Source organism: Saccostrea cucullata, unplaced genomic scaffold (assembly GCF_032062105.1).
Source record: "Saccostrea cucullata isolate Sc308-1 unplaced genomic scaffold, CSIRO_AGI_Scuc_v1 ctg3061, whole genome shotgun sequence".
NCBI lineage: Eukaryota > Metazoa > Mollusca > Bivalvia > Ostreida > Ostreidae > Saccostrea > Saccostrea cuccullata.
Window position 1 is genome coordinate 66437 of NW_026939603.1, and position 27109 is coordinate 93545.

Here is a 27109-nt window from a genome sequence, read left to right on the forward strand (position 1 = left end):
TATGTTTAATATACTGCGTAATGTCATGCCTAATACAAAATGGTTTTTAGGGCTAACTAATTATCATCCTTAGATCACGACCTCGTTAAATATTTGCTTACAGCAAAATATATTTCAGTTAAATTAATTTTGCTGTGAATGTCTATAATGAGGGAATTAAATGCAATTATATTTTCGTTTTGGCACTATTGTGTTTTACAAAGAAAGATTTCATACCAAATGCACACATCTAGAAATATTTCAAATTATTTTTTAGTTTATTGTATTATATTATTATTTAGGAAAAATACATTTCTATTCTATTTCATTTAAACCCCATGAATTAAAATATGCAACGTTTCATGTGATTATTGAAATTTTGACTTTTCAAGGGCGCCATTATTCCTGTCGAATCCTTTCAAATGCGTCCCTTTTCTACGGTCATCATCTGAAACAACTCACAAAAAAATAATTGGCAATCTCATAATTAGTAGCTAAGATCAAACATGTCAAAAGCAAAGCTGAAAAGATTATTAAAATCAAAAACATATTTTAAAGTTTGACTGAGGCGAGATAAAAGAAAAAACATTTCTATACTACAAATGCCAGAGTAATGTGCACTGCTTGGTTTTCATTAGCGGAACGTTCATACATGTACATGTAGTAGGATCATGAATTGTTTTTCTGACGTCCATTGAAGCCCTTTAATTCATGACATTGTTTTACGAATCATTTATTTTCAAGATACACTTTGGTGACTCTTCCCGTAGTTTTACAAGTCAATGTCACCTCTATCTCAGTCCCACTAAACGACATTTGTGCCTCTATCACACTTGCGCCCATGGTCTTGCCTCCTTCAAATTCTAATTTTGTACTTCCTAAAAGGAAACAACCTTCATCGGTAACATATTTTGGATTTTCCTGAGAACTAGCGTATACATACATATTCTGTGCCAGGGCCTTTGCTCGCTTACTATAAGTCCGAGTTGACTGGTACTTTCCGACGGGGAGTGATGATCCAATTTTTACATGTCTATCAAAAACCCTCGCACAATATACCACTCCATCATCCACTTTTTTATAATCCTCGCGATGTTTTCCTTCGCAAAATACTGTTGAACATTCTATTCCATACGTATATTTTGCCTTTCTCTCCTTAATTAACTCTGGTTCATGTCCAAAAAGAACGGCTCCTTTTAAAACTGAAAGTCCAGGCTCTTTTGGTATTTTGATTTTTTGGGCTGGAAAACTTTCTTTTACTATGCTTCTCAGTATATCTGACTCTGCGTAGCCTCCTACCAGCAAAATCAGGTTAACACCGTTAGCATTTGGGTGCTCAAGAATCTGTTTTATATGATTGCATATTCTTGAAAGAGAGGGAGTAAAGAAAGATTTAAAAACTTTGACGGAAACGATCAATTTGTCCCGAATAATTTTAACATCATCTTTTATCACATTGTTCTTTAATATATCCTCACTTAAAACTCTATCTTCGTTTAGTTTCTTGTAGATTTTCTTCAGAGAGTTTGGTAATTTTAGTTGTACATTTATATCTGATTGAGGATTGAAAGCCCTTTTTTTGGTCTCAAAATCCCTAGCCATCTCCAGAGCACCCTCCAGATGTTCTTTTTTGAATTTTTCCATTACATTTTTTCCTAAAACTTTTTCATAGAATTTGTTGACCTCATCATCAACCTTTGTTCCTCCCCAATCGCCACCCGAAGCTTTGTAAAGTTCTCGCACATGTCCTTCAGTATCAATCAATTCATGCACAGTAATGTCAACTGTTCCACCTAGAAAACAATACTGGAATCATCTTAAAATACATTTTTAAACCTCATCTCAAGAAAATTCTAGGGCCCTTCAAAAATTACGCGGACTAGTTACAAACAAAAAATATTTGACTATATAATCGGGCAAAATGTCATACATAATATAAACGAATCTTTACTTATATGATCATCAAAATTTCATATCAAAATGTTGTGAATTAGAATTAATTTTGAGTGATTTTTCTGGACATATCTTTAAGTCACGGAGCAGCAAAATCTTCGACGTCACAGGCATTATAAAAAAATACGTGATTGAGCTTTCATTTTCTCAACATTTTCCCAAGAGTACCTGTACAGTTTGAGTTACCTTATCAACATCCAAACACCATTTCTTGTACAGCTTAAAATGTATTAAACAAGTAAAGAATATTATTATTTTTGTTTTAAAACCAAAAACTGCAGGCATTAATGAGATATAGTGTGATATTGGTGACTCTCAATCACGTTCTTTACAGTCCGGATAAAGTTTTCGTCGATAATCTTCTTCCAGTGGTCCTGTATAGCCTTTTTACAGAAATCTAACGGTCTAAAATTTCAATTTGCTATTTGAGGACGAATGTTACGAATACTCTAGTTTACTACATGTTTTATCATGCATATTTTGGATCTATGTTGGCGATAGCTCGAGCATTACACATAATTTAACAAAGGTGTTGTGCGCCGTCAATTCAGGAGACGTCATTTTTACAGTCGTTTTCACAGTAATCGCATCAGAGAAAAATCACTTTATTTCTGTTAGTACTTCAAATATCACGTCAGAAATCTAAAAACATAATAATAGAATAATTTAAAGATACATTTGATAAAATTGTCGAAAAATATCGCGAATTATAGGTGATTATTGAGTTAAATTTTTGAATCCGCATGCTTTTGCTTTAATTTTTTTGTCTTGCGCCGTACCTCTCCATCAACAATATCAACATACCGATAATTTTAGTAGAATCTATTTAAAATGCAGAAATTTTGCCCAAAATTTATTGGAATCGATAAGATACATATTTCTGTGAAATTTCATAACTATATGACGTCTGTAAGAGTAGATAATAGCATAGTCCGCGTACGTAATTTTTGAACGGCCCTCGTATATTTCAGGATATCTATATTTATTCCACGGGTACCTTATTTCCGCTTTTTAGAGAAAAAGTTTTAAATGAAAAAAAAAAAAAAACTATGATAAGCTTTTTCATAGAACCCATCATAGGAATTGAAAGTTTTAATATGCTTCGTAATACAAATGTTCTAAATTCTCTTCTGTGTGCTTTTTTCCAAGTCTGTGCCACAATACTTCCACTACTATAATTCTTACGATTCTTACGACCATAAAGTTTGAAATCTAATAATTAAATATTAAAGAAATAAATATTGCATAATTTGTTGTCGCAAATTGTGTTTACGCAAATTGAATGAAGGGCTGTGGTTTGCTTGGAATCGTTTCAATTGGCATACATAAATCTAGCATATTATGCCCTGATTTATTGATCGTACTTTCATGTATAACACTGTAGTAATTATGTCTTGGTCTATGAATTGAAGAAAATGCATTTATAAATTACTGGACATTAAAAACTTCTCAAAAATATTAATTATGCAATATTAAAAATAGTACAATTCTTATGAACCGTTGAAGTTGGCATTAGGGATCAGTTACGTTACAAGTAGGGACAGGAAGCAAAAAAATATAGCTTTGATTAGACTGAATTGAGGCACAGACTGTGGTGATGCATAGTTTTATACACAGGAGACACTTGGGAAAAGCTGATTTAAAAAAATACCATACGGTATAATTGTTTAAAAATACATACCCCCAGCATCACAGACGAGATATTTCAAACCTTTTCCACATGAAATAGAACTAGAAGCAAGGTCGCGTTTAATGGAAGAAAAGTTTGTGTAAATTGCAGCAGCTTCTGGTTCAAGTGCTATTGTAAGCCGATCTTTAGCAATTCCGGCCTGAATTTGATTAAAACAATAAATGGATATATTATATATTTTTGCAGTAAAAATCCAAAAATATCACAAAACATTTACTGCAAGCGCTTTCGCCATGTTCGACTCTTCAGACAGTTATAAAAATGTCAGGTAGGTTATCTGGAAACGTCAAAAGCATAATATTCATTGTGACGTCATAATAGATCCCAATAGTAAACCTAAGAAATCCACGCCAAATAGACGACACCAATGTTGACGGGAAAGTAGCCTTTGTGGTTACCCATAACCCAAAGGAACAGAAACATTCTTATGGATGCTAAAAGATTTTATCCCATTCTAGAACAATCTGAAAACATGAAAAGTGAAAACCAAATGATATTATACGAGGGGTGATCAAAAAGTTCGCGAACTATCTCTGTATCTACAAAACCACAATTAAGATTAGAAAACAATTTAATACACACATACCATTACACAAGTTCTATAAATAGCAGCCTGAATGCTGAATAAAGTTTTGCGTCTTGTTTGTGACGTCACAATGTGAAAATGACGTCACTATGTAGGTAACTTGTGACAAAAATTGCTGTCTCAGTCATACTCGTTTAAAAAACGACTGTAAAATTTATTGTATAACTTAAAAATCCCTTGAAAGAAACGTATAATTATTTGTACACAATTTTTCAAGACAAATAACTTCCAATAAATTCAATCAATGATTGGATTGGTCGTTTTAGTGAAAGAAGGCAGATTGTTAAAAATGATACTTGTTATGTTGCCCAGTGAAAGCAAGTTTAAAAGGAGGTGTGTTTTTAATTAAGCAATTTGCTATCAAAGACGTCCAATTTACAATTTGAAAAATGGTTGAATATTTTAACAATAATATAATTATTAAATAACTAAGATATCGCTTACTTTAGATTTAAAACATATTAGATATAATAAGACGGAGGTACCCAATCTCTATCCACCATGAATAAACATCACTTCCGAGACAGAAGATTTGGGTTTTGATAGTCGCCATGCTTATTTTTGGAAAGGATATTCTTATCCACCAATTCTGTTGCCAAAATTTGAAAATTTCTGACAAATGAACTGTTCTTGTAATAAAAAATAACTTACATGGAGAGAAATATAAAACTCAGAAAAATCTTTCAGCTTTTGTGACAGAACGCTACGACGGGGTCATGTGACCGCCTATATCACGTGATTCGCGCATGCGCAGAACGGTGACAGATGTGCATGAAAATCGGAGAGGATTTATATAAAATATAATCAACATTGAAACCAAATACTATTTCTGTTATGGAAGTTATTCAATTAGTTCGCGAACTTTTTGATCACCCCTCGTAAATAGTCGACGACAAGCACCAAACCTCAAAAAACTGTGGACAAAGGCCCGTTTTATTACACAGGAGGAAATTCCAACCATTAAAAAATGCGGATATCCGAGATGCAGAAGGTGTACAAATCTAGAAGAGGGGAATAAAATCTAACTTAAATCGGGAATGGAAATTCGAACCAACTGATCAATGAACTGTTAATCGGAAAACGTCATCTACTGTGCCATTTGCCCGACGTGCAAAGAATATTATATTGGACAAACGGGAAAACTTAATGCCAGGGTTCGTGTGAACAAGCAACAAATTAAAGACCCTAGTGTGCGTAATACACCGTGTTGTAAACATTTCGCAAAATGTGGCAAAGGAATATTAAAGATTTTTCCTTTTCATAAACTTCCAAATGAAAGCCAAAATCTACGTTTGGCAAAAGAAGACTATTTTATAAACCTCTTTAAACCCAAACTGATGCTATGTATTTTATATTTTGAAATTTTATTTGTATAATGTGTGAAAGTTAGTGCAAAATTTGTACATTAACTAATACGCCAACTTAAAGGTACCTTGATCTATTATGAAATATAATATAGAAGGGATATGTTAACATATTAATTATGATTTATTATAAATTTTGAAATGTTTTAGGACTAATTATTGGGCCATTATTTACAAAATAAAATTTTAAACGATGGAGAACCCTGTATCTATATATTATGAAAGGAAAAAGAAACACAGAGTAAACTTTTGAGGTGAATTTAAAATATATTTTTCTTTTTAATTTTTTTCAGTAGTATTCCTATATAACTTTTAAAATCATCTTTCAAAAAGATACAAAAAACATTGATGTAACTATCATTTGTCGCCTGGGAAATAAATGAAGTATACAATGGAAATTAGTCTTGGTCATCAAACCGCTTCGATAAGTGTGAAAAAGGCATGTGTCTTAATGATGGAGACGATAGTCGAGAATATTTTGAAAACTTATAGTCGGATGAAAATCGAACAAAAACGATACCCTTTTTTAACTTTATCAATTCCTCAAGTAAATGTTTTCTGCATAAAATATAAATTGAAACCAGAGACATGCATCACATATATTCAAAAATATATTTCATTTTAAGAAAACAAATCACGAACTGTATAGAGTACGTTTTTATGCGATAAGTAAATTCGATGTTCTAAAAAAGGGGACCTGTCGTTTTTTGATAGTAAATAATAAGCAAATTTATATATTAAATATGAAAAATATAAATATTTTTACAGATTCTTTTGATGAAAGTAAATATATTGAATCTAATAATTTATGAAGGGAAAAACATTCTGATAAAAAATCTTTTAAATGTTTAGAAAACCTCTAATTCTGAATAACTTCTCCCACCTTAATCTCCATACACCACACTTAAACATATATGTATAGAGCAACCCGGTCCTCTGGGCTGCAATAACCTAAATCCCATTTTATTTTGTTTAATGATTAATGAGTTATTGAAGCTCAAGTACCAATGCCCCCTAAAAGTGAAAATCGAAAACTCATTATCTTCAATGTCTTTCCCGCGCATCTGTCATGAGCCTTATTTCTCCTTTGCACGGAATTCATTATCTTACAATCAATGGCTATATTGGGCATGGGTAACCACACCAAAAAAATTAGACATAACACGCGCGCATAAGCCAGTGAGAGGAACAGTAAGTTGAAGGGATCAAAAGAAAAACCATATTGCGGAATTGTTTTCTTTCAGTTTTCGTGTGAATGTAATGATTATATTAGTCTATTGTATAAATGGGTTTTTGTGGTAGTAAGGTGGCGATTTAAGAGATGACAGGACGAATAACGCGCTCGTAACATGACTCAGTTTTTCGTAAACGTCATCGTCACGGTTGATTGAAAACCATTCCAGGCCCTCCCTGACAACAAGAACATGTAAATAGTTTTATTGGGGGGGGATTTACAAGACACTGCTTAGTTACCCGTTGTTGTCTTTTTCATTAAGAAGGCAATTCGAAAACCAGTCCCCATGGAACTTCCGTTAACTGTACCAAGATTGCAAGAAATTCATATCGTCTCTAAATATTGAAAAACAGTGTGTTTACCTCACAGCACCGACCGGACACAACCTAATACCAGAGCAAACCCGGAGCGGACCCTGGGTTCGCTTCTCGGGTTCGCTCGAGGTCTGCTTCGGATTCGCTTTCAGAAATTTTGGGACCGCTCCGGGTGCGTTTTGGGTGCGCTCCAGGTTCGCTCCGCCTTCGCTCGGGGTCAACTCAGGGTCCGCTAGAGCGAACCCGGCGTTCGCTTCCTGGGACCGCTTTACGCACTTATGTGTGAAGCGGACCCCGCTTTAATCTCACCGCCAGTAAGAACCGCCCCTTGTATATTCCAATACAGTAATGGTTTAGTGGATCGATCATTGTTGTTTATGCGACGATGCGGACATGTACACTGTACATGTAAACAGTGATATAATGGAGAACATTGATGAATTTTCTAAAATTCAATGGTACATTCGACGTAGATTTACATGCATATGTATAATTGATTTCCTTGATTTCTCGATCCCGAGAAATTCAAACTAATTAAACAGCGGGTTATAAGGCATTTATTTTTCTTAAGTTATAACGATATTAGATTCCTTTTCTTCTTACCTACAACCCAAGAAATCACAACATCTTTAAAACTGCCAAACAATTTTTCCCTATTATTCAAAAATCAAAAACATTAAGGGACCTTATTAAACCAAAGGATATACTACACAGCAGGCGTCAACCTCCCAATTTCAAAAAAAAATCTTACCATAGGCAATTTACATCGAACCCCAAGAAACTGATGGTTTCTAAGTGCAAGGATCCACGATGCGGAACCTGTCAACTTTTAAAACACGAAATGAAGTTTGACGTTGAATCTTCTATGACGTATAAATCTAAAAACCTTATATACTGTATGACGTGTGCTACATGTGAGGAAAATTATATAGGACAAACCGGAACCAAATTAGCCGACCGTGTTCGCGTGCACAAGCAACAGATTAAGGATCCGACCATAAGAAACACGCCATGTAGTGAACACTTTGATTCTTGTTGCAAAGGGTATTCTTTTATATTTCCTTTTTACAAAATAAAAGAGGAAAATGAACAATTACGGAAAGCCAAAGAACAATATTTTATCAATCTGTTTAAACCAAAATTGAACTGTTAAAAGAATTTATATCAATTTTTTTTATTATGTACATTTTATATAAAATGTCTCCATGATTGTACATTTATAATAGGCGCTAAACTTTGATCAGATGAACTGTAAAACTCTATCTGTGCGCCTCATTTAACTGTGATTATTACTACGTCACAATCATTATGTTTAACGTTGCCTACATAACGTCACGAGAATGACATCATTATGTAACTTGTTTACAATTTCAAATCTACTGATGAGCCCGCACGGGGCGAAAGCGCTTTAGATAAAAGTTTGAGTTTATCATTTGAATTTATATATATATATATATATATATATATATATATATATATATATATATATATATATATATATATATATATATATATATATATATATATATATATATATATATATATATATTCAAAAAATTATTATTCCTTGGTATAGGGATAAAATAAAATCCAAATTCAAATGATAAACTCAAACTTTTATCTAAAGCGCTTTCGCCCCATGCGGGCTCATCAGTAGATTTGAAATTGTAAACAAGTTACATTATGACGTCATTCTCGTGACGTTATGTAGGCAACGTTAAACATAATGATTGTGACGTAATAATAATCACAGTTAAATGAGGCGCACAGACAAAGTTTTACAGTTCATCTGATCAAAGTTAAGCGCCTATTATAAATGTACAATAATGGAGACGTTTTATATAAAATGTACATAATAAAATAATTTGATATAAATTCCTTTTAACAGTTCAATTTTGGTTTAAACAGATTTATAAAATATTGTTCTTTGGCTTTCCGTAATTGTTCATTTTCCTCTTTTATTTTGTAAAAAGGAAATATATAAAAATGTCCTTTGCCACAAGAATCAAAGTGTTCACTACATGGCGTGTTTCGTATGGTCGGATCCTTAATCTGTTGTTTGTGCACGCGAACACGGTCGGCTAATTTGGTTCCGGTTTGTCCTGTATAATTTTCCTCACATGTAGGGCACGTCATACAGTATATAAGGTTTTTAGATTTACACGTCATAGAGGATTTAACGTCAAACTTCATTCCGTTTTTAAAAATAATGGTTTGGCCGGTTTTTAAAACTTGACAGGTTCCGCATCGTGGATCCTCGCACTTAGAAACCATCGGTTTCTCGGGGTTCGATGTAAATTTGGCAGTGGTAAGAATCTTTTTCAAATTGGGAGGTTGACGCCTGCTGTGTAGTATATCCTTTGGTTTTATAAGGTCCCTTAATGTTAAAACTGCCAAACAATTTTTCCCTATTATTCAACAATCAGAAACATATTTTATTATGTACATTTTATATAAAATGTCTCCATTATTGTACATTTATAATAGGCGCTTAACTTTGATCAGATGAACTGTAAAACTGTATCTGTGCGCCTCATTTAACTGTGATTATTATTACGTCACAATCATTATGTTTAACGTTGCCTACATAACGTCACGAGAATGACATCATAATGTAACTTGTTTACAATTTCAAATCTACTGATGAGCCCGCATGGGGCGAAAGCGCTTTAGATAAAAGTTTGAGTTTATCATTTGAATTTGGATTTTATATATATATATATATATATATATATATATATATATATATATATATATATATATATATATATATATATATATATATATATATATATATAAGAGAGAGAGAGAGTGCCAAATTTCTTTGTCTTTATATAATAAATCAGTCAAAAAAAGACATATTAATAATATTATAATACCTTAATGGCACAGCGACGCATAAATGATTTTGAAGAATCTGTCCATATTGCGGGTACGGTAATGACCCAGCGCAATCCATATTCATGGATGTTAAGATTTTTTGTGAGAATTTCCTCCATCATTTTATTCTTCAAGAATCTTATCACTGCAGAAAATACTGTTATTGCTGGTAGTGATCTTCCACTCTCAGACATGATATGCAAATTTTCGTCGAGAGTCTAAAAGTATATTTAAATTCAGGGTTAAAACAATAAGATTCCTTCAAGCTCATGTAGAGTGTACTTAAATTTATCAAATTATGGATCCCCCAAATACGAAAAGAAAAAAAAAATGAAAGACTATGAAATAATTACGAGGGTTGTCCAAAAAGTTCGTGGACAATGAGGTTTTTGTTAAAATAAATGGTTCTATATATATTTAATGTATATCAACATATTTCTTATGAAAAACCAAATCAAAAAGATTTAATGTTTATAAGTGAAACTTTACACTTTTGTAAGAAAATCGGGGTCAAAACAATTCATAAAAATGAGTGTCATTTATATAAAGTTTGTATACACAAAATGCACAGCACAGTCTGTCGCTGCGCTAAATATATAACAACGTCATGAATAGAAATCTACATTTTAAGCAAATTACATGTGCATTTAAATTGGTGTAGTGTCTTCAAATTTGCACAAACCGTTGAAAAATTGTATAAAAACAATTTCAAATCAATAAACTAAATATATTTAATAATTTTAAGTTGTTTAAACAAATATTTTGTCTCTGACCTCGTTCAACCCTATTAAACCATAATATTTTTTTTTATTTGACGCTGCCCCGTTCGGACAGCCGACGTCAGTTTTTCCGGCAAGTTTTGACACATATTTATTAGGATTTTTGTTTAGTATTTTCACTGTCTATATAGAAACCGATATTTAAGATTTCAGAACATGATTATAGCTGCTGTATTTGTGTTACATATGATTTTTTTTCATCCAGTTTTGACTTGTTTTATGTAGATAATAATCAGTTTAATCTGAACACTTTTTTATCAGAGTTTCTGGCATTTTAACATTTTAACCTTGGTCCATGTGCTCTATCTGCGATCTTTAAAGATGACTATTTTTACAAAAATATTGAAAAATTAAATCATTATGACTTGGTTTTTCATAAGAAATATTTAGATATGCAAAAGATTTATTTTGACAAAAACGTCATTGTCCACGAATTTTTTCGACAAACCTTGTACACTGAAATTTAAGACACAAAAATAAATATAAAAGGCAAAATGAGCAGTTCAGTTTGCTGAATTTGGAAAACAGTCTCAAATAGAATGTTCTAAACATAGATATAAAAATTGGTATAGACTGACTGAAAATAATAAATACAATATATATCGAGGTGGGTTTTTTTCCTTCCTGCATATTCGAGAACAAAATGTGCTGTCCTGTTTTAAAACATATTGTTTTCGGCGAAAATATTAACTTTAAAATAGTTCATAAAAAAGTTTTTTTTACCTTTTCGTTGTAGAGTTTCATCTTAAAACGGCGAAAGAAAAACCATCTTTTGTGTATGCCCTCAGATGCAAGCTGTATGAACTTGTCTTCAGCATCAAAGCCAAACGAATCAAATCTCTTTTTTGGATCAAAAAGGACACATGTTGACGTTTTAAGAGATTGCAATTTTCCACTCGAAGCATCCCAAGTTTTTGTTATAATATCAGTGGGATTTTCTTTGTGATTGTGTCTTGAAGAAAAAGCGTAACCAGAATAAGTTGTTCCCAAATCAATCGCCGCGACGAACAAGTAATCATGTGTGTTCAGTCTTAAGCTGAAATAATGATCATTAAAATTAGTATCTAAGTGGATGTATTTTCTTTAAAGAAAATTTAAGTTGATGAAAAGATTAGCCTACACTTGTATGAATCTAAAAATGAAAATATAGAGCGACTATATAAACATTGATATGAATAAATAGTCAATGAGATCGTAAATATATCAACCAGTTATTTCTGTTTAGATAATTGGCTACTTCAATTACTTGCACAAATTCTTTCATAAACTGGTTTAGCTTACGAAATATTTTAAGATAGTCTTTATTTAAAATGTCACCTACCTTGCGCTTACTATTGCGTTTTCCGTGCGTTTTGAAGAAAGGTCTTTCAGGCTTACATTTATAACGGACCCACCAAATACTACTTCTAACTGAACGATTCCTTCAACCCTTTCAAGTGTTTCATATTTCATAGTGATATTCCCCAAGTAGAAGCAACTCTTTTCAGACACGTCTTGTGGATTTCGTTTAGTTGATCCGTAAAGAAAGATTGAAAAACTTTTAGCTTCAGGCGTCTTTTGATACGTTTTAACAATTTGTGGTTCACCAATGAGAAGGGGTGTTCCTATTTCGACAAGTCGATCGAAGGGTCCACTGCATAATGGTTTTTCGTCTGTGCTAAACGAAAACACTTTGTCATCTTCAAATTCAAACACAGGAACGCATCCGTATGTAAAATTTGCTATTCTTTGAGCAACTATATTTGGATTGTGGCCATATATAAAGCCTCCCTTAACTACTGCAAGCGATCCTTCAGTAGGGATATAAATTTCAATATCTGGGAATTCCTTCTGAAGACATTGTTTGAGAATGTGGTTTTCGGAAAATCCACCGACAATGACCATTAGATTGATTCCAGAGGAGTTTGGATGGTTTATAGCTTTGCGTATATAGCCACAGAGTTTGTAAATTGGATGATCGAAAAGCTTTTGGATGAATTCGGATTTAATCTCGATAATGTTTGTAGTTCGTTGTAACTGTACATCACTTGAACGCAAATATAATTTTGAAGAAGTGTTTTCTGGTATTCTTTCAAACAGTTCTAGAGGTAAACGTATGTGCATGGTTTTTTTTTCCTGTTTCAAAAAAAATGCTAATTGTGAATTAAATTCTACTTCAAAGTCATGAAATTCTAGCTTACATGCTTGCCAATCTTCAAAAACATCTTCTCCAATGTCTTCCCTTAAAGTTGCACAGAATTCTTCAAACATAGGAGAGCAACACCAATCTTCGCCGGAGGAAACGTATAGTTCTTTGATTTGTCCATCATCCATGCTCTCGCAAACAGAAATATCTGCAGTTCCACCTGTTGATAAATGTAGTTATAAATTATCACCTACATAGGACACGTTATTAATGCATACTCTGCAAATTTTTAACTTAGAAGTCTTTTTTTAACTTTTAACTACTAGATATTCTCTAATTTTCAGAGACTATCTCTTCCTATACACACAAACATGGGGACCTAGTGTTATGTAAGATACATGCATTCTATCTAGGAGTAACTCATTTTCTATGAAAATGAAAAAGAAAGAACTTTTATTAAAACGATTTTCCTGAAATAAAACATGTCAAGAAATTTTTTTTAACCAATAGTCATTAAAAAACATTTATTACTGAGAGTGCCAAGATAAAAACATTTGTTTAAACATTGCAACCTTAAACTGAAAATGAATTGTCATTTAGTAATTGGAATGGTGATCTGAATGTTGCGTTTACAGCTTTGAAAGGAAAGGTGCAAAGAAAGACGTTCATAGGCATGAATTAATGAAGGCCAGGTTAAAGAAGAAGTAAAATGCAGAGAAGATATTTATCATGATCTTTCTGTTACAGTGGATTGTCTTCAGGCAGTACTATGAAACTGGATTTAAGCGTTATGAAGGTCTTCCGTTTCCAACGGAAGACCTTCTACTGATTCTGTTGGTAAAGATTATTAAGGTCTTCCGTCTTAACGGAAGACCTTATAGCGATTCTATTGTTTCTTCTTCTTCTTATTATTATTATTTTCTGACGCGATTTCTCGAAGACTACTGCATGGAATTATATGAAATTTACAGGACAGATGTGTTGTTAAATGGATTTGATACATCTGAGAGATTTTTTGGAAATTCGCTTCCGGTGCCAAGTTATGGACCTTTTTCTGAATTTTAAAATGACATTTTGTCTACGGATTTTCTTAAGAACGGTAAAAGATTTCAATTTGAAACTTTCAGAGATTATACATGATGATAAATACTATCCAGGACGCGACGTTTCGTTTGTCGTCATTACTTCCAGTCGCTACCGGAAGCCAATTGAAAAAGTCCAATTTTTCAACTTTTTTTGTTTTTCAATATTTTTCGTTTATTTTTGGAATGTTAATAGAGACCTTTCTTATGATGCTTACTATATAATTTGTTTGAATATTGATATATCTAAACTCTAGATATAAGAATTTAAAAATCTGAAGCGTTCCAAAATGGCCGCCCTCTCTGTCAACTCCGACATTATACCCAATAGGGGTTTACGGAAGCAGTCGAGCGTTTGCTTGAACGAAAGTAACATAAGGGCAAATGAAATGTAAAGGAATACTTGGATTTCACGTTGTAGTTATGTTACAATTCTGTGTCAAACTAAGTTCTTCTTAAACGTCTTCTCTAACTGGGTTTGGTTGGTTCTCAAAGTAGAAAAGAAAACTAAATGTGCAAATGAAATTTGATACCTAATATCTTCTGACTGCACCACGGAAAAGCAGATCTTTAATCATTGTTATAAGTAAAAGTTTTTCAAAAAAGAATATCAATGAATATAGCAAGTATAAAACTTACTCACTGTTTTTCCCATGCACACTTGTGCCATATTAAACTAATAGAAAAGACAAAATAAGATAATCATATTTTTTAGAAGATTGCTTATTGGATTTTATATTTATTGTCTCAAAAGATCTTAATCAAGTAATTTAGCACAAACCGTATCCAATTCCTTGACCTTCGTAAGGCGAGCCTTTATTGGGGGGCGAAACATTTCAATCTCTTCATGAATGTTTAACTAATCTGGGTAGTTGACTTTGGCGATATACATGAATTTATGCAAAAAAAGTTAAAATTCATAGACGTTACACTGTTTTAGTGTTACTTGTTTACATACTATATGGAGTTTTTGAAATGTGTTAATATAATTTCTGATCATCAAATTTTAGGCGATATTAACATTTTTTTTTATTTCATTGAAGCTATCAAACCTATTAATTAGAACATTCCAAAGAAAAGATTAACTCGTGGCGTTTGGCGCGAAATTATGAATAGTGACTAGCCTTTTATAATTCTAAGACAAAAGCACTGTTATACAAAAGTATATACAAGTAGATTTAGAGCAGAGGTTCCACTAGCGTACATAATATTTAGCGCGTTGGATTTTCATACTGGCAACTTGAGTGCAATATTTTCAGCTAGATTTTACGGTTTTTTTTTTCGGAATCGGACGGAAGACCTCTCGTTGCTCGCAACGAGATCGTATCTAGTTCTTTTTTTTCTTCTACTTCCTAGACGCCAACTTTGAGGCCTCATGTCTCACTCATTTCTCAATAGATTTTGCTCAAATTTTCAGACATTATAGATGGTAATAAACTCTATTGGAATACTGTCTAACATTTTAAAAATTTACTTCCGCTTAATGAGTTATTCCCCTTTATGCGAAAAATTATAGGCTTTCATTTCCGGATAAAGGCTCAGAAACCACAAAAGCTGGAGCAGAAATTTTACTGGTTTTAGATAACAGAAGGATTGAAGTTGTGCACATCGGTTTTTGTTTTTCGATTTCTCTATTCAAAATGGCGCTATATAGGGGTCAGAAATTAGAACGCCTAAAAGAGCGAAAATTTACAGATATTTTCCTTTTTATCTTGAAAACTAAAAACATTTTGTTAAGACATGTTGAATAAAAGTTGTGCATAATTGCAAGAGCTTTCATTTGATATCATTGCAAAAAGGGCTGGCCCCTAACATTAGGGATCTAGATCCCTTGAAATGTTTTGCTTTATATCTCAATAACGGTAAATATTTCGAATGGCTTTCGATTATAAAGTTGTGCTTTAACATCTTTCTGATCTTATGAAATTGTTATTTTGTTCAAGTCTTGTTTTACATGTAAATGAGGTAGATGCATGACCTATATATACAGGTAATTCTTTTCACTCAGCACGTAAACGAGAGCTCCTCGTGCGTGTATATAAAACAAACTTACTTTAAATAAAAATACATTTCTACACTGGATGCTAATATTCTATAGAATAAAGTTCTTGAAGTGTTTCCTACTTTTTTTTCTCCAAATTATCATGCTTATTTACTGACAACTTTCTCTTTTATTTCATTTTTTTAATCGTATAAACCAAGTCTACTAATAAGGGAAGAAAAGATAATCTTTTCTTCTATCACATAAAAACAAGCAATATAATGAGAAAATAAATCATTACTATTAAACATATACTATTCACAGCCATCAAATGCACGCCTTTTACATTCACCTTGTTTGTTTACAATAATATAACGCGGCAAAGTCGGTCACCAGGAATCAATCGGCGTGTGATCCACTGATTTACATACACAAAAAACACAGAATGGTTAAATTAATTTTTTAAACATAATATATAATTGTTCCTTAATACTTTCTCTGTCCTTAGTACGAAAATATTATTTTGTTCGAGTCTTACGTATAATAGGAAAGAAAGCTAGACAGTTCTCATCTTGCTATTGAAGGAGAACTCCTTATTTGTAGAATTGAAGTATACTTGCCGTAAGTAATAAATATTTTACAACGCTGTATCATATCTCTTTTTTTAATTTAGGTTTTAAACGTGTTCCTTTGTTCCCGTTCAGAGTATTCAGTGGCATTATTTTTCTTTTCTTAATCAAGATCTTTCTAGAGAAAGAGTTATAGAAAAAAGCACGAGTATCTTTTCTTCGTTTAAATATGATCACAAACAATATGAATGAAAACAATATACGCCCGGATCTCATAAAACACTTTTAAGAGTCAAATAATACACAATTAATTATTACTGCCTAACACTTACACTCTATATAGTTATATATTTATCATATGTAACAAATGTATGTTTCAATTTAACAAACATGTTTGTACATCAATATTCCTTACTGCCTAACACTTACACTCTATATAGTTATATATTTATCATATGTAACAAATGTATGTTTCAATTTAACAAACATGTTTGTACATCAATATTCCTTTTCACTTATTTCCCCTATGTATATATATTGACAGTTGTATGGTGAGAACCTAGTAAGTTGTTAGAACTTGTGTTCAAACCATTTGTATAGTATTTATACAATAAAATATGTTCAAACCATTTACTAGATCTTGACCTTAATACACCAATTATTATGACTGCGAGGTCAATGGTTCGCCGCGGTGTGTCGCTTAAGATTTTCTTGGACGCGTGTAATCGAAAGATAGATTACGTAATGGTAAACACACTTAAAATCTTGGTTCCAGGTGAAAGTGAGAATCGCGCAGTAAATAATTAAATCTACCAGAATCTCTTATAAATTTATGAACTGACTGAAAAATATATTTATTGATTTCTACATTTTGTGACTCATCTCCCCACAGAAGTAAATGACAATCAATAATGTTCAATTTGATATTTGGTTTCGTAAGACACAGTAAATCTCTGAATAGCTTTTCTCTAGCATATTGGTACTTATTGCAGACAAAGAAAAAATGATATGGGTCTTCTGGTGTACCACATGAACAGTTAGGACTCTCGATAATGTTTCTTCTATAAAGATCATAATTTAAAATGCAATTGTGTCGTAGTTTAGTATGTATGATATTAAGTCGTCTATTACCATGGGAGAAATAAGAAGGGGGGTCTGCTGGTTTTTTATGTATGTTATTTTTAAAGCTGCTAAAAGATATGCTGTTTCTAGTGGTGATACTCAGACTATTCCATTGGTTTATTGTATCAGGAACAAAAGATTTCTTGAATATTTCAAGTCTACATCTAGGAATAGTGTAGTCCTCTCTATTGCGTGTATCGTACTTTGATTCATTACGTCTTGTTGCGGGAAAAATACTTTTTAAATAATCGGGTACTAAGTTGTGATGTACTTTGTATATAGTATTTAGTTTTGCTACTTTTCGCCTATCTGCAAGAGGTTCCCATCCTGTTTCTAAATATAATGCATCTCTTGAAGCGATAATTGGTAACCCTGTAATAATTCTTGCAGCATAAAGCTGCACCATTTCTAATCGTTCAACATCTTGTAAAGAACACCCGTCCCAAACTATAGAACAATATTCAAGTAGCGGTCTAATAAATGTTATGTACATTTTAGATAAAGTTTTTCTACCGATATTGTATTTCAGCTTTTTTAAAAGACCTAATCTTTGGTAAGCCTGTTTAACTATATTGTCTATATGATCAGACCAATTAAGATTTTGGCTCAAAAGTAAACCCAAATGCTTATAAGAGGTTATGTATTCTAGATTACATCGTTGAAATTGTAATTTTGGGAGATAATGATTGGATTTTAATGTAAAAAATAATGCTTTCGTTTTAGATGGGTTAAATTTCATAAGCCATTTGGAAGACCACTTGTCCAGAATATCTAAATCATGATTTAAAGTATATTCAATAGTTGCAACATTATAAGAGGAACTTTGCAATGAGTTGTCATCTGCAAACAATCTACACAATGAAATCATGTTTTCTGATACATCATTCACATAAATCAAAAAAGTAAAGGACCAAGAACAGATCCTTGTGGTACACCAGCGTTAATGTTTCTGTTAGACGAAAATATATCTTTGTACATAACTTTCTGTCTTCTATTACATAGGTTACTTTCTATCCAGGTAAGAATATTTCCACATAATCTATAAGTTTTTAATTTAAAAAGTAAACCCTTATGCCAAACTCTGTCGAAAGCTTTAGACAGATCACAAAATACCATGCAACAAAATTTTCCTTCGTCGATATTCTTAATTATAGTGTGATAAGTTTCAAGTAGTTGGTAAACGGTTGAGTGACCTGGCAAAAAGCCTGCTTGAAATTTGTAGAATAAATTATTCTGATGAAAGTAATTGTACACATGTTTAAAAACAATTCGTTCCATAATTTTGCTAACACAGCTCAACAATGATACCGGTCTATAATTAGTAGCTACTGAAGGATCATCTTTTTTAAACAACGGTAATACATGAGCGACTTTCCATTTATCTGGAAATATATTTTCTGCCAGCGACTTATTAAACTAGTGCTAATTGTAACGGGAACCGTTACAGATGTTCCCCAAACGCTCCCCAACTCCCGTTTGGTGCCATATTCCCTGTCAGCTTCATTAAATAAGACAAACTCTGTGCATATATGACTTTCACAACGTTTTCCCAGAAAGATACCAATTATATTCAAATTTTACCATTGCACCTGTGCGCATGTGAATACATGTGCGATATGACCATATCATTTTGTCTACACTATCTATATATTTTAGTATACTATATATTAAAGCATTCAGTCCAAAAGTATTTAAAATCACTCATTCAAGTGTTTTTTAATTTCACTCGTTCGAAATGCACGCACGTGCGTGCACGAGCATGATCACCATACTTTCTTGTAGGAGTCCCTTATATCTATCAGTATTCTAAATCCCATCCTGTTTGGTTGAAAAACAATGGAGTTATAGCCATTTCAAGTTTCAGCCAATCAGATTGCAGCACACGTGCATGCGCGTAATTTCATGAATTTTTTTCTATATCATCTTGTAGGATATCCTAATGCATGAACATGTTTTAAATTTTAAAGCATTTCGTCAAAATACAAAGGAGATATAGCCATTTAAAGTTTCTGCCAATCAGATTGCAGCACACGCGCATGCGCAAGCTTTCATGAACATTTTATATATCATGCTGTAGATCTTCATAATGTAGGACTATGTTCAAAATTTCAAAGGATTATGACAAGAAACAAGAAAGATATTGAGACTTTAGTTTCAGCCAATCAGAGCAAAGCGCACGTGCATGCGCGTGAGTTCTTGCTATTTTGACCATGCCAGTTTGTGCATACTACTAATGTATCCTTACATTATGAGCTTCAAAAAATTTCATAAAAAATAGAAAAGTTACGGCAATATCCATTATATTGGTCATTTCACGTGTTGCACGTGCACGCTCTTGCAAGCACGTGCGCGCAAAATGACCTTGATTCCGCAAATCTACATAACATGTCTACTGACCCTAAAAAGGTTTTACCTACATCGGACGAACAGTTTACAAGATCATTCCCGGACAAAAAAGTACCCAGGAAGAAGAAGAAAAATAATAATAACTAGGGCTAATTGTAACGGAAACCGTTACAGATGTTCCCCAAACGCTCCCCATGTCCCTTTTAGTGCCATATTCCCTGTTATATACTATATATAAAAGCATTCAGTCTAAAAGTATCAAAAATCACTAATTCAAGTGTATTTCTAATTTCATTCGTTCCAAATGCACGCACATGCATGCACGTGCATGATGACTATACCTTCTTGTAGGAGTCCCTTTTATTTATCTATGTTCTGAATCCCATCCTGTTTGGTTGAAAAACAAGGGAGTTATAGCCATTTCAATTTTCAGCCAATCAGATTGCAGAACACGTGCATGCGCGTGATTTCATGATTTTTTTTTTCTATATCACGTTGTAGGATATCCCAATGTATGACTATGTTTTAAATTTCAAAGCATTTCGTCAAAAAACAAAGGAGATATAGTCATTTAAAGTTTCAGCCAATCAGATCGCAGAACACGTGCATGCGCGTAATTTCTTGAAATTTTTTGTATATCATATTGCAGGACATCCTAATGTATGACTATGTTTTAAATTTCAAAGCATTTCGTCAAAAAACACAGGCGATATAGTCATTTAAAGTATCAGCCAATCAGATTGCAGCACACGTGCATGCGCGCGATTTCATGAAATATTTCTATATCATATTGTAGGATATCCTAATTCATGACTATGTTTTAAATTTCAAAGCATTTCGTCAAAAAACAGAGAAGATACTGAGAATTTTGTTTCAGCCAATCAGAGCGAAGCGCACGTGCATGCACGTGAGTTCGTGCTAATTTGACAGTGTCACATTATGAAGACTATTAATATGTCTTTATATAATGAGTTTCAAATCATTTCATTAAAAAATGTAAAAGTTATAGCTATATTAAGTATATAAGTCATTTCACGTGTTGCACGCGCACGCACGTGCATGCGTATGCGCGCAAAATGACCTTCGTTCCGCACACCTACACTACACACCCATTAACCCTAAAAAGGTTTTAGGTCAGTTGGGTGAACAGTTTCTGAGAACACTCGCGGACAAAAAAGTACCGGAGAACAAATAAGAAAAAAAAAAATAACTAGGGCTAATTGTAACGGGGACCGTTACAGATGTTCCCCAAACGCTCCCCAACTCCCTTTTGGTGCCATATTCGCTGCAAGCGCTATTAAATAAGACACACTTTATGCAATAAATTTTAGCATTGCACGCGTGCTCATCTGAATGCATGTGCGTAATGACCATATCGTTTTGTCTACACTATTTATATATTTTAATATACTTAATATCAAATCAATTAATCCAGAAGTATTAAGAAATAAACTCATTTAAGCGTATTTTTAATTTTATTCATTTCACGTGCATGCACGTGCATGAGGCTATACATTCTTGTAGGAGTGTATTATGTCTGTCTATGTTCTAAATCCCATCCTGTTTGGTTGAAAAACAAGGGAGTTATAGACATTTACATTTTTAGCCAATAAGATTGCAGCACACGTGCATGCGCGTGTTTTCACGATAATTGTTATACATAATATTGTATACATCCTAAAGTATGTATATATTTTAGATTTCATAGCATTTCGTCAAAAAACAGAAAAAATATTGAGAGTTTTGTTTTCAGCCAATTATGCCAAGCGCACGTGCACGCACGTGCATGTATGTGCATGATGACCATACCTTCGTGTGGGAGTCCATTATATGTGTCTATGTTCTAAATCCCATCCTGTTTGGATGAAAAACAAGGGAGTTATAGCCATTTAAAGTTTAAGCCAATCAGATTGCAGCACACGTGCATGCGCGTGCTTTCAAGACAATTGTTATATATCAAATTGTAGAACATCACTAAAGTATGCCTATATTTTAAATTTCATAGCATTTCGTCAAAAAACAGAAAAAATAGAGATTTTCGTTTCAGCCAATCAGAGCGAAGCACACGTGCATGCGCGTGAGTTCGTGCTAATTTGTCAGTGTTGTATTATCTACACTATTAATATATCTTTATATAATGAATTTCAAATCATTTCATTAAAAAATGTAAAAGTTATAGCTAAACGCGTTGCACGCGCAGATGCATGCGTATGCGCGCCAAACGACCTTCCCCAACTCCCTTTCGACAAAAAAGTACCGGAGCCTATATTCCCTATAAGCTTCATTAAATAAGACAAACTCTATGCATTTGAGACTTTAACAACGTTTACCCAGAAGTGTTCCAATTTCATTCAAATTTTAGCATTGCACGCGTGCGCATGTGAATGCATGTGTGTAATGACCATATCATCTTGTCTACACAATCAATATATTTTAATATACTAAATATTAAATTATTTAATTCAAAAGTATTAAAAAGATGCGCTCAAATTCAAGTGTTTTTTTTTATTTTGCTATTTCACGTGCACGCACGTGCATGCGCGTATTTTCATGACATTATTATATATCATCTTGTAGATGTCCGTTACATGAATGCTATGTTTTAAATCCCACCCCGTTTGGTTGAAAACCAAAGGAGTTATAGCTGTTTAAAGTTTCAGCCAATCAGATTGCAGCGCACGTACATGCACATGTATGCATGTACATGGTGACTATATTTTCTTGTAGGAGTCCTTTATGTCTATCTATGTTCCAAGTCCCATCCTGTTTGGTTGAAAATCAAAGGAGTTATAGCTATTTAAAGTTTCAGCCAATCAGATTGCAGCGCACGTGCATGCGCATGTTTTCATGATAATTGCTATATATCATGTTGTATATATTGTAATGCATGACTATTTTCAAAATTTCAGAGGATTTCGTCAAAAAACAAGAAAGATATTGAGACTTTAGTTTCAGCCAATCAGAGCAAAGCGCACGTGCATGCGCGTGAGATCTTGCAATTTTGACCATGTCATATTGTCTATGCTACTAATATATCCTTATGTTATAAGTTTCAAAGCATTTCATCAAAAATTTAAAAAGTTACCCCTATATCAATTAAATAGGACATTTCACATGTTGCACGTGCACGCTCTTGCAAGCACGTGCGCGCAAAATGACCTTCGTTCCGCAAATCTACATAACATGTCTACTGACCCTAAAAACATTTCACCTTAGTCGGATGAATAGTTTACGAGATCATTCCCTGGAGAAAAAAGTACCCAGGAAGAAGAAGAAGAATAAAAAATAATAATAATAAGAAACAGAGTAAAAACAATATGTTCCCCAACTTGTTTGGGGAACATAATAAGAAACAGAGTAAAACAATATGTTCCCAAACTTCGTTTGGGGAACATAATAAGGCAGCAAAATTCAAATTCTCATTTCTCTACTAAGATTTTTACATCGGGCTCGGAGTTGGTTTTCTTCAGAAAGACAGGACTGGGTTCAAGGCGACTAGGGGTACCACACCGGTAATTGACCAATCAAAATGAACTTAGTCAATTGTAGGTCCATACATTAAGCCGATTTTCCTTTCTTTTGAGAGTTTTTTTAATTTCCTTCCAGGCCAGTTTGACAACTCTGGTACCTGTGCCTAGGAAATTTTATCTACTCTATAAATAAATAAAGTTTTTTGACAGGAACTATTTCTCCAGGGCATAGGAGGCTACTTCCTGGGGTGCTTTTGTGATGTTTATAAAGACATGGAAAACACGTGGATTTGAGGGTAGCCCTGTTTGCATATGCAAATAAATCAGAAAATGTCGTGTACGTACCCTGGTTTTTTGGTGTCAGCTAATGTGACAGATATTGTTTAACACCCCCTTATTAATATTTTTTCATGAATTCAAACACGTGAGGTTTTACTGGAAAGAAACGTGTATTGCTTTTTAATATACCGAAACTCGCTATTTCTGGGGATTGTGTAATTCTAAAAAAAATTCAGATAAATTTCAATGGTGAAATAAAAGAAGAATGCTTGGTATTAAAATATTAATTCATATCAGTAGAATTGAATGCTATTAACGACATCTGGAGAAATAGGCTTTAAAAGGTTTATATCATATCTTTGTTCGTCTGCACTTAAATTTCAAACACGACAGAATTTGTCATTTTTGCCGTAAAAATTCATAATTTCTATATACTTTAGAGACTTACCGTAAAACTTTCAGGAAACTTTCTATGAAGTCTTTTCTGCACCCTAAGTGAAATTTTATGTCGATCCTAGGTGTTGATCGAGTTTCAGAGAAATTTTCTACGTTATTATTGATTTTTTTTTTTTAAGGAGAAAGGGGGGGGGGGTTGACTTTTTTATTCTAAGCATTTGTTAAAGTGAGTTTGTAAATACATCTACGAACCTGAGCTGGATTGTGACCTTTGGATCAAGGGGTCAAAGGTCAAGGTCAAAGGTCAAGGTCATCAAAGCATTTCATAAAGAAATATAAAAGTAACGGCCATATCAAGTACACAAGTCATTTGATCATTGCACGCGCGCGCAGGTGCAATGCATGAAAGCTTTATCATCGTGACTACACTTTTAATGTGTTTCTATTCTTTGAATTTTGAAACGTTTCATAAAAAAAATTACGACTATATCAAGTAAATCGGTCATTTAACGCATTGCGCGCGCACACGTGCATGCAAGTCCCTGCATTCAAGTTTGATAGTAGCATAATGTAGGAATCCGTCATATCTATTCATATTCTAAATTTCATCCTGTTTTGTTGAGAATCAAAAAAGTTATAGGCATTTAAAGTTTAAGCCAATCAGATCGCAGCACACGTGCATGGGCGTGGTTTCTTGAAAACTTTTATATATCATAGTTTAGGACGTATTAAGGTATGATTATGTTTTAAAATTCAAAGTATTTTGTCAAAAAACAAGTAAGATATTGAGATTTTTGTTTCAGCTAATCAGAGCAAAGCGCACGTGCATGCGCGTGCATGCATGTGCATGATGACCGTAACTTCTTATAGGAGTCTATTGTGTCTGTCTATGTTCTAAATCCTATCGTGGTTGGTTGAAAAACAAGGGAGTTACAGCCATTTGAAGTTTAAGCCAATCAGATTGCAGCGCACGTGCATGCGCGTGCTTTCATGACAAATGTTATATATCATGTTGTAGGACATCTTAAAGTATGCTTATATTTTAAATTTCATACCATTTCGTCAAAAAACGGAAAAGATATTGAGATTTTTGTTTCAGCCAATCACAGCGAAGCGCACGTAAATGCGCGTGAGTTCTTGCTAATTTGACAGTGTCGCATTATCTACACTATTAATATATCCTTATATAATGAGTTTCAAAGCATTTCATCGGAAAATGTTAAAGTTATGGCTATATTAAATATATTAGTCATTTCACTCATTTCACGCGCCCGCACGTGCAGGCGTATGCGCGCAAAATGACCTTCGTTCCGCACACCTACACTACACACCTATTAACCCTAAAAAGGTTTTAGCTCAGTTGGGTGAACAGTTTCTGAGAACACTCGCGGACAAAAAAGTACCGGAGAAGAAATAAGAAGAAAAAAGAATAATAATAATAATAACTAGTGCTAATTGTAACGGGGACCGTTACAGATGTTCCCCAAACGCTCCCCAACTCCCTTTTGGTGCCATATTCCCTGTAAGCTTCCTTAAATAACACAAACTCTATGCATTTGAGACTTTAACAACGTTTACCCAGAAATGTACCATGCTCATTCAAATTTTAGCATTGCATGTGTGCGCATGTGAATGCATGTACGAAATGACCATATCATCTTGTCAAAACAATCTATATATTTTAATATACTAAATATTAAAGTATTTAATCCAAAAGTATTAAAAAATTCGCTCATTCAAGTGTATTTTTAATTTTACCCATTTCATGTGCACGCACGTGCATACATGAGCATGTTGACCATACCTTCTTGTAGAAGTTCATTAAATCTATCTATGTACCAAATCCCATTCCGTTTGGTTGAAAACCAAGGGAGTTAAAACTTTTTAAAGTTTCAGCCAATCAGATTGCAGCACACGTAAACGCACATGTATGCATGTGCATGTTGATAATACCTTCTTGTAGAAGTCCATTATATATATCTATGTTCCAAATCCCCATCCTGTTTGGTTGAAAACCAAGGGAGTTATAACTGTTTAAAGTTTCAGCCAATCAGATTGCAGCTCACGTACACGTACGTGTATGCATGTGCATGGTGACCATACCTTCTTGTAGAAGTCCATTTAATATATCTATGTTCCGAATCCCATCCTGTTTGGTTGAAAACCAAGGGAGTTATAGCTATTTAAAGTTTCAGCCAATCAGATCGCAGCGCACATGCATGCACGTGTTTTCTTGATAATTTCTATTTATCACGTTGTAGGATCATACCTTCTTGTAGAAGTCCATTATATCTATCTATGTTTCAAATCTCATCCTGTTTGGTTGAAAATTAAGGGAGTTATAGCTATTTAAAGTTTCAGCCAATCAGATTGCAGCGCACGTACACTCACGTGTATGGATGTGCATGGTGACATACCTTCTTGTAGAAGTCTATTATATCTATCTATGTTCCAAATCCCATCCTGTTTGGTTGAAAACCAAGGGAGTTACAGCTATTTAAAGTTTCAGCCAATCAGATTGCAGCACACGTGCATGCACGTGTTTTCTTGATAATTGCTATATAACATGTTGTAGGATATCCTAATGCATGTCTATGTTCAAAATTTCAAAGGATTTCATCAAAAAACAAGAAAGATATTTAGACTTTAGTTTCAACCAATCAGAGCGAAGCGAACGTGCATGCGCGTGAGATCTTGCTATTTTGACCATGTCATATTGTCTATGCTTCTACTATATTCTTATATTATGAGTTTCAAAGCATTTCATCAAAACGGTAAAGATTTACGTCTATATCAATTAAATCGGTCATTTCACGTGTTGCTCGTGCGCGCTCTTGCAAGCACGTGCACACAAAATGGCATGTTGACAATGTCATCTTATCTACATTTATAAAATGTCTAAATATTCTAAATATCAAAGCATTACATCGAAAAATGTAAAAGTTACGGCAATTTCAATT

The 27109-nt window shown here is 33.4% G+C and overlaps 1 protein-coding gene across 1 annotated transcript; it reads right to left on the reverse strand.

The window, feature by feature from the left end:
* Positions 1 to 377: 377 nt before the first annotated feature.
* On the reverse strand, positions 378 to 10175 carry LOC134253435 (heat shock 70 kDa protein 12A-like). Its single transcript, XM_062735956.1, has 3 exons — positions 10000 to 10175; positions 3614 to 3761; positions 378 to 1772 (listed from the first exon to the last, which is right to left on the reverse strand). The coding sequence occupies exons 1-3, from the start codon at positions 10120 to 10122 to the stop codon at positions 709 to 711; spliced, it is 1335 nt and encodes a 444-aa protein (XP_062591940.1). The 5' UTR covers positions 10123 to 10175; the 3' UTR covers positions 378 to 708.
* Positions 10176 to 27109: the final 16934 nt, after the last annotated feature.

Coding starts and splice junctions, on each gene's coding strand:
- LOC134253435 (XM_062735956.1), bottom strand. CDS start 10,122: ATGATGGAGGAAATTCTCACAAAAAATCTTAACATCCATGAATATGGA. Junction 3,762..9,999: donor TGCGTCGCTGTGCCATTAAG/GTATTATAATAT, acceptor AATCAAATTCAG/GCCGGAATTGCTAAAGATCG. Junction 1,773..3,613: donor TCTCGTCTGTGATGCTGGGG/GTATGTATTTTT, acceptor ATTGTTTTCTAG/GTGGAACAGTTGACATTACT.